Source organism: Crassostrea angulata, chromosome 5 (genome assembly GCF_025612915.1).
Source record: "Crassostrea angulata isolate pt1a10 chromosome 5, ASM2561291v2, whole genome shotgun sequence".
In the NCBI taxonomy this organism is placed as follows: Eukaryota; Metazoa; Mollusca; class Bivalvia; order Ostreida; family Ostreidae; genus Magallana; species Magallana angulata.
In genome coordinates this window covers 31,033,399-31,048,898 of record NC_069115.1, presented here as the reverse complement: position 1 = coordinate 31,048,898, position 15,500 = coordinate 31,033,399, and the positions used below count along the sequence as shown (strand labels likewise).

The following is a 15,500-nucleotide window of genomic DNA, read 5'->3' as shown; positions in this document are numbered from 1 at the left end:
ACATCTAAAAAACAAATAACTACAAAGCATTTGTGTAATATCTGAGCTTGAGGCTGTATAAGTCTCTCTTTTCACTTAAAAAATCGCAAGGATTAAACAGAGCTCAAGTATATGTGCAAAATAACGAAAGTTTTTGACCAAAAAAAATCAAAATATACTAATTTGACATTATCGCCTAAATGAAGAGTTTGTGATTGAGAAATGTTTAAAGGTATTTCAAGTTTTACCATTGTAAACCTGTAATCACAATCCATTAATTTCAGCCATTATTAAACATAACGCTTATTTTTTTTATCTAAAACCTTATAATTAGGCAATCATTAGCAGGTCTTTTATTGCAATTATACATTTAATATTCTCAAATATATTGTGTAATAATGTCAGATATATCTAGAATTTAAAAAGAAGATACACTTTAGCATATGTGTTCGAAAATAATTATAAAAGTTAGTTTTGAGGGATAACTAAAACATATTTGTATGTTAATTGGGAAATGCAGGTAAACATTAGTGCCTGCAGTACTAGATAGAGGACTTTTCATTGAAGATTGACTATGATTTTTGGATAAATGCATATAACTTTGGTTGAATCTACCCGATCAATATGAGATCTAGAATAATATCGAAAGGTTTTGTTTCGCTAACATATAAATTGAAAATAACAAAGTGCCAACCATCTCAAAAATCCATAAAAAGAAATACAAATTCAAAGCAGAGCAACACGGACCTCTAAAAAAAATTTGGTAAAATATCATGTTCAAGAAATAACGGAGAAAAATCCGTGGACAATTCGGTATTCAATCAATAGTCCAGAGCAGAGTAATCATGGACCTCTGGAAAACATCAGAGGTAGGATCAGGTGCCTAGGAGGAGTGTACATCCTCTGCTGACCGGTCACACCCACCGTGTGCTCTTTCTCGTAATCGGGAAAAAACCCGGAAAAATCTGCAGACAATTAGGTGATTAATTATTTTCTAAAAATTAATATGAAAAACGTTTGTCAGCATGTGACCCATTGGAAGATTGTATTTGCTGACAAGGTCGTTGTCTCGACCATAGAATTTACAAAAAGATGACTTCAAACGAGACTGTTGATAGTCCTGTTTTATCAACTTGTTTGTCAGTAGCTTCTCTCGCCTTAGAAACTGTTTATACGAAGAGCATTCCTTTGCGTATTAAATTTACAGAGAAACGAAAACACCATATGCAGGAGATGAAAGTATATTGCTACATAAGTAAGGAAAGTTGATTATAGTAAAAAATGAAGTCTTAACGTTTATCATAAAGTTTTGTTGTTAGGTTACATGTACATGAAAATCATATCTGTAAGCAGTAAGTTTTTAAGAACAAGGTAACATATTTACCTGTATATCGAATATATTAAACCGTACGCTGAGTGTATACTTGCGTTAACATAAACTTTTATGCCACATAGTTCGTTTTATGCATGATATTTTACGGAAACAAAAGTATTTATGAAATAATTAATATTTAGATAAATCAGAGTTGAATTTTAATTGAACCCGTAATTTTCGTGTGATATTTTATTTCGGGCTGAAATGTTCTCGGCAATAGTCCAATCCACACTTTGCAAAAGTTGTTCACCTTTGCGGGGTCAACCCAAAGGTTAAAAGGGAAAAATAACTTTTCCCTTCTTTATTCATCCAAATATTCGCCCTGTGACAAGAAAGACAAGACACTCGGAAAGTCTTTAACACATACCCTAAAAACGATAAAGATTTTTTAATGCTTTATAGAAACGAAGTTGTTGATCGTAACAATATCAGTTTGTTAAACTCATTGCCAAACCCATTTATTACGTAATTAGGGATTTTAGGGGACTAACATCTTAAATCTAAAATGCTGTATGTGAAAAAGCAAAACACTTTGTTAACCATTTTAAAGGATATTGACAATCGTATACATTATCTGAAACGGAGTGTTTGAGGGGGAATTCTTATTTTCTTTGATATTTTAATCGTATCGTTTAAAAATTGAACGGAAGACCTACTTGTTACTCGTAACGAGATCGTATCTAGTTATTATTATTATTTGGATCTTCCGTCTTCAGCGGAATACTCTTCTATTATTCTATTGACCTAATTGTTTTCGTACTGTTTATTTTTTTTTCTTCCAAATTTTGTGCACACGTTTTCTCAAAAACTATTCGACCGATTTCAACAATTTTTTTACAGATGATGGGACACTATCTGAATTTTATATGTTTTTGAATTTTTTGTTGTCGGATAGGTAGACCATAGTTTGAAGTTGTGCACTATCATTTTGTTTAACGCCAGTCGTGCCATTTCTTGGAGCTCAGCTAGGCACGAAAATTGGGTACCAATTTTGAGTAAATGTTTTGGACGTTTCGGTCGGTATCTTTTTATCAGTTGATATTTTGTTAAAACGTATGTAACAAAAGTGGTACAGTATGCAAAGTTCGGTCTTTCTAACAAAATCAAGAAAAAGGGGCTGGTCCCTTTATTTAGGGTCCAGTAGACTCGTTAAGTCTAATACAAATAACTTAAAAATGATTAAGATTTTGTTATGCATTAAAGAAGCAAATTTGTTGATTGTAACAATATCTATCATTGCCACACCCATTTATTAAGTAACAAAGGATTGTTGTAATTCATCTAAAAGTTGGGGGGGGGGGCTTATTCTGAAATTGTATCGAGTATTCATGGTATCATTTAAAACAGAAATCGACCGGGACACCTACTCGTTACTCGTAACGAGATCGTATCTACTGATCCTAAATATTGGACAATATTCTACAGAGTCTTTATGTGTATTGCGTTTAAGAGTGGTTTAAAAAGAAGTAAGAAAAGTTTTGTCTGCGGTGGAACTGGAACGCATCTTTGGGTTCGCGAATAGGAACTTCTTTGACGCAGAAAGTGCCATTCAAAACACATTGTTTATGAACGTGAGGGTGTGTAAATGCCACGTTAAGCAGCCAGGTCTAAATAAGGTTAGTAATCGCTTGAACAGTGGAAGAAATGTCAGATTTTAAAAATGCGATTAAAAGGCAAACCGAAAGTAGAAATCGCGGGTTCAGTTTACAGCGAGACTGGGAAGTCCAAAAACAATGGATAATGCAATCTGCACATGTAAAACAGTCTTTAGAGAATGCATTCTACACATGTATTACAGCCTTTAGAGTTTTTGTCACGTCGTTTACAAGGGTATTCTAATGTTTGAATTAAAAGGATTTGATCTATCTTTGATAAAAGAAGAAATGGCGAAATACGTGACATGTAAATTTATTCAGTGTAAAGTCGAAGACTGTAATTGCACAGTTTTAACATTCAGAAGTAATTTATACGCTGTTTGTGGTCTAGATTGAATGGAATGCAAAAAATATACATGCACTGGAAGTATCATACGACTGCTTACATCCCATGCATTGTGCACATTTTGAGTCCCCGTACAATCTCTACGTGCCGTTTGATTTCAAGATTTCATTATAAATTGTTCATTCCGCTCCATATTTGGCAGACAATAAGAATAAGGTCCAATTTACATTTACACCAGTTTTTATTTGGATTGAGTGAAAGGTTTTGGAGTTAGAATTTTTTTCTACAGTACAAGTAAAAAACGGCAACTGAAACCCCAAAGCCAAAATATTCATGCTTCCGCAAAATATGAACACAATAGTCTGGTCTTTGGTTACTGTTTCATCAAGACCTGACGTAGAAGTTTAAGGCATAACGAGTTGAGAAAACTTCTTCAAAGAGAGACAATTCTTTCGAGAACGATTTTAGTTTACAGAGTTCTTGAAATCTTTTTTCCACTGTCAGTCATTTGGACTGACAACCATCAGAAGTTTGTCAGTCCAGACTGATTTCTATCAGTCCAAACATTTTCAATAGAAAGATGAAAACTACAAGTATATTTGCCTTATAGTTTCTCCCATTTTTACCTTAATTATTCTGATTTCTCCTAACTTTCACATTCTGGCTCCTGATAACATTCTTATTTATCACTTCATTAATTATTATTTTTTCCTTCCCTCTCTCATTATCAACTTCCTTCTTGTTCTCTTCCTCGTTCTCTTTCTGCACATCTCATATGTAACTAGGGCTCGGTTGTCAGATAGCGGAGTTCTTATTTCCCGAAAAAATTTATAAATGATTACATTGGGATTTTTGTGTGTATTTCTGTGTATTGCAATAAAAACATTCACTGAAAACCCTGTTTCGGTGTATGCAATGTACATTGAAAAAACGTAACGAGACAACACTCGCCATCTTGGATTTATAGGGGGCTCTCAGTTCACGCTATGTTTATTCTCCAATTTCTCCCATGATTTCTGACGACATCTAGGTTGGAAAATGATTGAAAGACTTATTCCTATTGTCTGACTACATCTGTTATCTGCATTATAAACACACCGTATCAATATGTACGAAATACTCGCCAAACTTACTGAGGTATTCCGAAAATGTATAATAAGTCTAGAGAGAGCGAAAAAACCCGCGAAAAACTCCTCTAGATTTATCGTATGCGTTCGGATCTCCTCAGTGAGTATGAAAATTAGTTATATTTTCGCAAGTTACTCTGTCCATATCTACCGGTCATTTGGACTGACAGGCAACCTCAAGTAATCGGTCCTTGGTTATTTTTATCGGTCTTGCCGACAGGACCGAAAGATTTCAAGAACTCTGGTTTATCAAGTTATCATATTCATTTTCAGGCCCCTAAAACTACTGTTAGGTGTCAAAAAGTACCCCCTCGGAGCATGTTTTTTTAAATTGTACTCTCGCTCTGAACAATAAACCGCAAAAAAAAAAAAATTAAAAAATCGGATGAATAGTAAAAAAGTTAGAAATTAAGGGCTGTTATTATCTTTGCCCCTCCAAACCCCTAACCTAATCTTTTGCATTGTTCTTCCCAGGATCCTTTTCACGTCTGCGCAGTACATTTATCAGTCTGTAGATGAAATATTGAAAGCTACACTCTAAAACTATGCGAGAAAACGTAAAACGAGTGAATTCGTACTGTAACTTATTATTAAGGTCTTCTACCGGAAGACCTTATTCTTTTCGTACTGTTTATTATTATTTTTTCCCAAATTTTCTGCACGCGACTTCTCGAAAACTATTCGACCGATCTCAACAATTCTTTCACAGATGATGGGACACCATCTGAATGTTATATGTTTTTGTTGTTGTCCCCTCGGTCTTGATTAACGGCCGATTTTGTAATTTTTTACGATCTATTTTGTGCAGAGCTGATCTCAAAACATATCAGGATAGGTAGACCATAGTCTGAAGTTCTGCCTATTGTTTTTGTTTTACGCCAGTGGCGCCATTCTTATAAGCTAACAATGGCTCGACAATTGGGTACAAATTTTGTTCCCCTTTATTGTACATACGATTGTACACATTGTACACGCTAGTGACATTGAGATCTCAAAAATGATATGGACCTCAGCATTCAGACTCTGTAGGATTATAGACCTATAGTTGTAAATATCTTAAATGTATTTTATTTTGTTCGTCAGAACTTCAAGTCGTCACCGGAAACACTTCAAAAATTATTTTTTCTTTTGCATTTAATTTGTTTCATATAGAATTGAAATGTAAGTAATACTCCTTACATATGTCGTGTATCCGATGTTAAATAAAAACAAAAAATTCTACTTCCGGTGAAATATCTCAAATATCTCAGATAGTAAAGTGATGAATACACGAAACTTATATAGATAATAGACATTCGATAGAAAATGCGCTCAATCACTTTCATTTTGTCAAACGTCACTTCCGGTCCTCATTGGAAGGGTTCAAACAAATCAAGCTGATTGAAAGTTTAACTGCTTTTCTTTGACAATTTGAGTAAAACTGATAAACAATAAAGTACAGGTGTCTAATGTTTAAGAAATATTAACTTTTTATTTTCATTGAGCATTTCCGTTTTTCCGTTTCCTGTCAAGGGACAAAAAAACAACAACAATGACTCCACGAGATCTCAAAAACATTAATGACTTGAACAACCAAACTTTTTGGGATGATAGCCCTAAGTATGTATCCGTGTTTACATTATTTTGTTTGAATTGTCGTCACCGGAAGTATTTAAACATATTATTTTCTTCTTTTTTTTTACATGGAATGAATACCGGTGTATCATTACACGGTCTTATATATGTTAAATAAGCAAACATATTCTACTTCTGGTGAGTTATATCAAATATCTTAGGTACCTATCCTTTTTACAAATTTTTACAAACCCGAGAGATCTTAGTCACAATTAGTGATTGAGACACGAACTTTTAGGGATGATAGACAATTAATTGAAGATGTGTTTAACGGGTTTTATTTTGTCAACCGTCACTTCCGGTACTCTCCAGAAGAGTTCAAACAATTCATGTTTTTACAAGTTTAACCGATTGTCATTGATGTCTAGCATGATAAACATTGATGTACACTAGGCAAATGTATATAAAAAAAAACAGCTTATATAATCATTCATCACGTTCATTCGTCCGTTTCCGGTCTAGTTTTTTTTTCAGTATCTCAGATTTGGCAGGGATTATCGATTTTTTATCGTATCATATGAAACAAAATCGGTCCTCGTAAAGTTCCAGTTACTTATTTGACTTCTACAATCAAGGTGGGATATCTAAATTTCGTAAGCATAAAATCAAACTTGTTTAGATATAGAAGTAAATTTATACCTAGCTCTTTTGAAAAGGTGTCTCAATATCGATGTTTGTTTAGAACAGTACATGATATTGATTTATTAAATGTTAACAGTCCTTGACCTACTTGAATGTTTACCTATGTGCAATTACATGTGGATGCACATTGTAAATGTTTTCAGTGTTGCTTCCTTTTCCACTTTAAGGTTACCTGCACTGAAAGTTTAGTTGAACCTTTGTTCTGAGCATATTTTCAATGTACATATAGATACAAATGGGACAGGGCACAAATTCTAAATTAAAACCTCTCCCAAAGAAAAGTGTTTCTGATGTTTTTGTCGTTGATATATTCATCTTACTAAGTTTGTATCTGAGGGCACAATTTTTTTTTGACTGGTAATACAAACATACCCACCTTGCAGATCAGAGTAGCATAATTTTTTTTTTAAAGCAGGTTTGAAAGGGGTGTTTCCCATAAATCGATTATTCTCCGTTTGTTTTCCGATATTAAAAGGGATGATTAAATTAATTATTCAAAAGGAAGTCTGCCCAGCGTTTAAAAATGACTATTAACTTCAACTTGCATTTAAAATATATAATATTTGATAATTACTTTTTATAAATCGTCATTTTGTTCAGGTTTTATTTGGTTGCAAATTGTACGTAGAAGAAAGTGTTACCTGTAAGTTGCTTAAATAAATGGCAATAGCTTATGTAAAGTTGGTGCACCAACCCCTCAAAAATTGTCAACATAAAGGTTAATTATATTTCTTCTGGCAGAGAAATGAACAACCTGTGGGTTTTATTTATCAATTTTTTCACATCTGCGATTTCTCTACAATGGGCTGACCTTAATGATGTATTTAAAAAACATAGGGGCCAATGGTGTTATGTATAAGAAACTCATTGAAGTCATGTTCCCCGTGGGTTTAATTGTTTCCAAACTACCCATTTTTGTGATTATTTTTACAAATGACTGTACTAACTAGTGTTCATTATAATAAAAGCATGCACGGATATCTTCTATAAACTTTATTTACAGCGTACCATTAAACTGATTAATTTACAGCCATTTAATGAAAAAAGGGAACTATTTTTCATTTTTTGCAAGGCAGAGGCGGCTTTTGATGGGAAACTGCAGATCTTTTGAAAGTCTACAAATCGTATAAAGATTGTATTTTCATTAGTTTTAAGTATAATCAGATTCACGGGAAGAAATATCACGAAAGTCCAAATAAAAAACTTCATTTTTACCCTACAAATCTCTATAATCCACAGCTTTGGCCCTTGGGCCCCTTGACCTACCAAGATGCCCTCAGAACTACATATGCTCTGCCTAAAACTGGATCCTCCTCTAACTCTCATTTCTTTATCCACCCTGGATGCTGTACATGTACCCGCCTATAAATGGTCTAAATTCTTAATGGCTATTATGTATTATCCGTATACTTTTATAGTGAATTAACCACTTATCTAATAACAAAAAAGCGTTTTTGTTATAGACAAGACGAATTTCTTAATTTTTTCATAGAAAAACTACCAAAAATAAACCACCCCCTCTCTCGGTAAACATCTGTAGACATTACCCAATATCCTTTCAATCCCCCTCCATTTGAAAAAAAAAAAAATCTGGGTCCGCGCCAGTATTTTACATTCTACAAAGAGAGCTGTGCATTTAAAAACGAATACTTTGAAACATCTTTAAATAAAAAAGAAAATGGGTTTTATTTCTTTCTTTACTCTACAATTATAGACGGCCAAACAATACTATATCTCGATTATTTGCTTCCACCACATTTTGCCAGATATTTCGATAATCATAAATACCTTTGTGTTCAAACTACGTTCATGCACTATTATGAAAAATGTCCAGACTATCTGTTTTGAAATGCCCCCTCTACCGCTTAAAGTTTCAATACACATCCAAAAAAAGAAAGTCTACGGGGATTTTGCATTGCATCAGCCATTAATAAGCCCGGATAATATCGTTGAGAAATTGCGCGAGGTATCCCGAGTACTTCAAAATGGTGAAAAGATGTAAACATTTCCCATTATAAACCTCCTTAAGACATTTGTTTTCGTTCCTGTGAACTTTTATGAGTGAAAAATGATAATTGTTCAATGAAAATACCTTGGATAAATTCTCTTTTATCGATTTCAACTGTATTTCTTTCACAGGTTTGTGTATTTTTATTAAAAATCATCAAAGAGTGATGGAAGCAATAACTTGGGACAGACTTTAATTAGTATAAACATAATAATTATTACAGAATTGTTTTTAGATAAAGAAAAAACATATAATGTACTTTCATTTCTAAAAGGAAAACAATACCATTCATTACTTAAATTCTACGAACAAGCTAGCACATTTAGATATCTAAGACATAATCTAATGATAAAGCTTTGGATATGGAATTAAGATTTATACCTACCTCTTTTGACTGTGCAGTTTGTTCTAAACGGTGCACGGTATTGATTTATTAAATTTTAACAGTCCTTGACCTACTTGAACGTTTACCTATGTTCAGTTACCTGTGGAATGCACATTGTCGGTGTGTTTAGTGCTGCTTATTTACTGTAAGGTTACCTGCGTAGATAGCTTTTCTGATATCTTTCTTTTGGTCTTTAAAAGTCTGTATCTGACTGTCCGATCTCCCCCTTGATGATACCATACCAAACACACCATTACATCCCTCCTAGCGGATTGGAGTAGCGTACTTCACTTTTTTTGATATGCATGCTCTTGAGGGATGTTTCACATAAATCGATTTTAATCCGTTAATTTTCAGGTATTTGAAGAGTACATGACTTTAAAGACGTTTGAATCAAGAGTTATCCATTCCAAAAATCGTGTACGGGTTTGGGGAAGGGGTGTGGGGAGAGCGGTTTTTTGTTCAGGGTATATATATATATATATATCTGATTATCGAAAAAAAACCCTATTAACATCCTAGTATATGGCAAAAAATGGTGCTATATCTTGTTCAAGTCGTAAATTACCTTTTGATAACCAAATTTCTAGATAACTAGAACTTTCTGAATAGATAAACATGTAAGAGTCAGCTACATGTACCACAAATCCCCGCAAGAAACGTACACGTTTCTAATTCTGTGAAACTCTGAAACACTCCGAATATTCTGATCACAGGAGGTGTGATCAGACTATTATATTACGACACCTTAAACACAACCACACAAAAAAGTTTGATATCTATTCAAATGAACAATCCAGTATCATATTTACATATTATACAGAACAAAAACAAAACCACAGTACAAAGATTAAATTCTAAGTTACTGTGTAAAAAGTAAATACAAAATCTAATTTATAAAACGCATTTGTGGACCTCTTTCATTTAATCAAAATAATTCAAAATAACATGGAGAAGCCCAGCAGATTTAGACCTAACAACATGCATTATTTCATACCACTCTATGTAAATAAAGGTATACTCCTTTCAACCTGGCAGGTTGGCAATGATTCAAAATACCTGAGAGAACCCGGTAGATCACTATAAGTAATGCATTGTACTTCATGTATAAAAGTCTGGAATTGAAATGTCAAATATTGGATCAGTCCCTTTAAACAACGTTATGGTGTATACAATAATCCCAGTTAAACATCAGGATTCATTCAAAGACATATAACTATTAAATACTTTTTTTCTACAAAATAAATACTTTTTTTCTACAAAATAAACTTTGATGATGAGTACAGTTTTAAAAGCAGGAAGGGAGTTGTGCGGTTAAATAAAATATTAGTTATGAAACTTGTTGTTTCCTGGTATTCCTATGCGGCCGATGATGATTACGTTTTTTATGGTGTTTATGTCTATCGATTTATTTCAGTTCATAGAAAACAGCATATGCACAGGGTAAGAGCATTTAAAAAAATTCTTAGTTGGAGTATACGTTGAATACCTTTTAAAGATACATGTATCACCAGTATAGTTATTATATTATTTTAGGGTAAATGGAACAAAAGACTGCTGTTTTGGTTTTTCGTTAAATAGAACAACTAGGAAGTGCGAAAGTAAGGATTTGAGAATGCCAGTTGTTAATTAATTATTGATAGTTTTAATAATGATTCCAATTAGATAGAAATCATTGGCCTTAAAGTATACTGATATTTTATCTGTACACACTGAGCACGATTATACATGAATTAAAAAATGATTAAATGTTAAAAAACTTAATGGATTATATTTTAGAATGTGCCAATGGCTACATTGGCAGCGATTGTTCCCAAAAATGCATTCATCCTACTTATGGAGAAGACTGCCAATATATTTGTCATTGCCTCGAAGCAGACTGCCATTATTCTTATGGATGCTTGCAGAAGACGGGAACAATTTCTCAAAAGCCGAGTATGTTCATTCAATTGTAATTTTAAAAATATTATTGTGATCTTGACTTAACAAATTCTTAAATACTACATAATCTGATTTAATTTTGTTATCAAAAGGTTCAACAAAAAAGGTTGCAGATACATTTTTGGGGACGTCTACAGTCGCTTCGTTATCGAATAAAACGGTTTCCTATCAGTACACTTCTGAAGACTCATCGGTGTATTTACAAAAAATAAGCGAAACTACAGAGAAAAACATCTCCAGCAGCAATGATTTGCTGAAAAACGATGTTTTTGTGGGCTTGTTTGGAGTTTTTGTCTTTTTTTTCATTGTTTTTGTTGTTGGAAATATTTATCGCAAATTTTTCCGAAAGAACTTAGTTACAAATCAATTTAAAGAAAGTGAATGGCATGCACAGTATCAATCGCTTAATGGTATAGATACAGCTTCTCCTGTTGCACAGGTGCGACCAAATGGAGAATCTTTGTACCTATCTCCAGTGTTTAGTAGACATGAGAATGATAGTACCGTTGACTTGCAGGGGCACGATATAAGACCTGGACTCAACGTCGTTTCAGAAGAGCTAGCTTTGGGCAGACAAAGATTCACTCACGACTCCACGTATGCAGAAAATGAATTAAATGTTTCTCTAGCTGGTCGAACAGATCATGTATACACCGATATACCGGAAAACAGCGAAGAAAATTTTAATCCTACAATTGATTTTGGCCTTGAATCTAACATCTTAAACAACAACGATAGTAGAACTGCATTGGATGGACCAGTTGTGTACATGAACCTGTAAAACGTACGATATTACCCATAATTTATACTTTTATATCATGTTTCCTTCTATGAAGCTACATAAAATATCAAAAAACATTCTTCTTTGTGAATTTTTAACGACTCAAAAGGTTTTAATTTTAACTTAAAATAATCATCGCTTATTGTAAGTAAAAAACGTTACGCTTTTCATTTGGAACGACTTGCTTCTCTCAAGCAAAAAAAAAGCAATGTTAGGAAGTTAACCGTTAAAGTTGAACTAGATTGGTGCATAATCAACTCTAAAGAAAAGCTCTTCGTGCCTCAAATGATTTCATCAACTGGCCAACTATTTTTCATTTTTTATTTACTGTTTATTTCTTCAAAACCAAATTTAAGCTGAATATTACTAGTAAAAGACATTGCTATGTATTTTCTCACGTTTCCGCTATCCCTGCAACCTCTCTATAAGCCGTCGAATCACTATTAGTTTGAAGCGAGCTGTTTCATTTGTTTGAGCATCGGATTTTATAATTATATCACCTTTGTCATTTATAAACGTTTGCGGAAATTACGATAAAATAGTTTTTTTTCCACTTATTCCAAACCATTAGAAAATTAATATCACTGCAGTAGTCCATACCATACAAACACACCACAAATAATTTTTAAAAAAGTAAAACAAAACCTATAAAATCTAGAAAATGCAAATTAGGTTAGTAAATGTAAGACATAAAAATATTGCAGCAGTTTATGCGATCAAAGAGTGCGATGAGGTGAAATTATATCAGGGGGCGATAGGAGAGTTACATATGCATGTACATTGGGTGGGGGGGGGGGCTATAGCTCAACAGTTACATGCCCTTTCAGTGTTTAACGTAAAGTGACACAATGACTCAACATATATTTTCATTTCTTAATTTTAAAAACAGAAATAAACTCAATTTCATCGATCATACGGAGGGTTTCATGCATCATAGGTCATCACCAAAAAGTCATAAAAATTCATCGGGAAACTGACAGGTTAACACGTTTTGGACATTGATGTTAAAGTCTCGTAAATGCGATTGCTGCCTTAAAATAGGCAGTGGAATTGATACACGGAGAAAAGAAATTTAATATTAAGCTATTCGATTTCCATATCTGTGGTAAGATATAATGCACTGACGGAGAGTGCAATTTAAGGAATATTTAGTTCTTTGAAATTACATGTTTCTATTGGCTACTGGCTATGATATTTGCCACGCTGTAGTATTTACATTCCTCTGTGCTTGCGTGGCTGTGATGCGAAACTCAGTGGGCACGCAACGTTGTTTCAACGTTGAGAAAAGGAAATCAAGTTGCAACGTTGACCAACCATTATTCAACGTTGAGGTTTCAACGTTGAAACCAAAACCATATATTCCACGTTAAAGACCCAACCTACTTTAAGACATCAACCACTTTTCAACGTTGAAAAAACGTTTTAATAAATGCAACTGACCATATATTTTCAAATTGGAAACTTCCTTTTTATTTTATTTTTTAATTTACTTTTAACTTATATTTTGTCATTTGTGGAGATCGAAGCATGAAATAATGTGTTTTACAAATATTAATGTTAATTTGAATATATTTTCATTTTATTTGATTTCGAATTAAATTATTATATGTTTTTACCAATTTTGATATCAATTTTTTTTAATGAAATGTTAAATATTTTTCCATTACATTTTAAAAAAAACAATTGTTTTGATACAAGAAAATTGAGATTGAGCTGTGCGTACAGCAAGTGGTTAATTGTATTTTAACTAGGTCAGTGATAAGGGGATGCGCTGCTGATCTTGGGAGTTATGCAATTTACAAGGCAGCTCTATGTCAGCTTGACCGCTAAAGATGCTATTGGTGAACAAAGAAATTCAGTTCTTAGGTACACCTCGTGCAGTCATACACGGATTTTGTGTACGGTAAAATGCCGGGATTTAAGCTTTTGAACTATTGTGACCTTTCTATATTTTAAATTGGAATATTTTGGGAGTAGTTTTTAGAACAGTCTGCAGATGGAAACGATTAATTGATTATTGTGGATTCTAAGTTTTTCTATTGACATCCTTTGTTCCATATCATGGCAAACAGGCATGCCTACCCTTTGGCGTAATGTACGCGTGGTTTCTTTGTGTTCATTTTCCCACAGCGTTATGGAAAACATTATGAACAATCGTAAATTCAAATGAAAAAAAAACGACTGTACTTAAACCATTTTTATGGCTAAAAATATAAATATTTATGCAATGCACATTAAGATTTGATTTATAGTTTGTATTTTTCCAATTGTAGAAAATACAGAAAGAATCATAAAAAGTTGTATTCTCGTGTGAAATTGAACATGTACTAATTATTTTGTTAAACTTTATCCTTGCCGTATGATTCGTCCTTTGCTTTGCCCCGCACCAAACACCAAGGCATCAGGAAATTATGACTCGATTTAAGGAAATAAAAAACATTACAGCATAGTGATCCGATTTATCTGGTTGATAAACAGTTAGTGTTCTAAAACCAGCATTGAAGGGTAGATAATGATCTTTAAAATTATAATGAACATTTCGTTAAAAGAGTTCGATTAAACGGTTTATGGCTATTTAGTACCACGAAATAATACTATCGATGCGGAACAAAATGGCGTTTCGAACAGATGTCGGAATGTTGTGACGATGTACATATGTAGCCTTCGTCCTTATGCTACAAACATGCTTCATATTGGAGTCGGTTGAAAACTTGAAAATACGTTTTAATTCAGAAAGAGTCAATGCCTTATTATTTATTTGTCTTAAGCAAACACGTAGCAACAGGGAAGGGGTGTACAGTAATTTATATAATTAGCAAACCAAAAGAAATGTTGATCACAGTTGTTTTTGCAAGTATTCCTCCAGTTTTTCTCATAGCAAACATTTACCGTAACTAACATGAAACACATAAATTATTGTGAACTTGGTCCACCACTTTTTGGGGAGTACGTAAACATTTATTGAAAATCAAGAAATTAACACTGAAATGGAGTTTATAATAGATGAGTAGGTATACCCCCACCCACCCACACAAACACAAATACACAGACAGACACAAACAATTTACATATACAGACCATTGGATAATGATTTTCAAGATTTTTTAACTTGGTTCTTATATTTTTGTATAAGTCCGGTCCCCCACTTTAAAAATGATGATATGTGCCTGTCAATAGCTTTATTTGTACATTACAGGAATATTGAACTGATTTTAAAGACCTTTTAATATAATACGACCTATTAACTATTAGATGTATTGGTTGTTTTAGACTTTATTCGATGTTCATTCCTTTTTTTTTTCAAAACTCGTCAATTAGAAAGCAAAATTTTAGTGTTGTCTCAATAATTATTTCCGAACAATCTTTGTAGACGATCTTTGTGGACTATATAAAAAAAAACAAGCATTCTGAGAGTATAACTTAAGCAATGCATGTGTCCAACCGGGAAGCTACACCTTTGAAACAATCTTTTCATATGCTAAATAGACTAGGATAATATCCGATTAAAAATATCTTTTTAAAAGACAAACCTCATAAGCAAAAAGAAACGAGTAATTTAAAATCCATTGTCATCATCTTCAGGTTCATTAGGGTATATTCGGGTTAGTAGAAGCACCGGCGTAGCACTTATTCGATCATGAATATGAGAGATTTAACAGTGGATAAAAAATTCTAAGAAACGCAAGTCGATCTGCACAAAAGAGTCT

The 15,500-nt window shown here is 33.2% G+C and overlaps 1 protein-coding gene across 1 annotated transcript; it reads left to right on the top strand.

Annotated features, from left to right (window-relative positions):
- Nucleotides 1-10,440: 10,440 nt before the first annotated feature.
- On the top strand, nucleotides 10,441-11,793 carry LOC128185309 (uncharacterized). The gene is made up of 4 exons (XM_052854937.1): nucleotides 10,441-10,514; nucleotides 10,608-10,672; nucleotides 10,851-11,006; nucleotides 11,105-11,793. The coding sequence occupies exons 1-4, from the start codon at nucleotides 10,441-10,443 to the stop codon at nucleotides 11,791-11,793; spliced, it is 984 nt and encodes a 327-aa protein (XP_052710897.1).
- The last annotated feature ends 3,707 nt before the right edge of the window (nucleotides 11,794-15,500 follow it).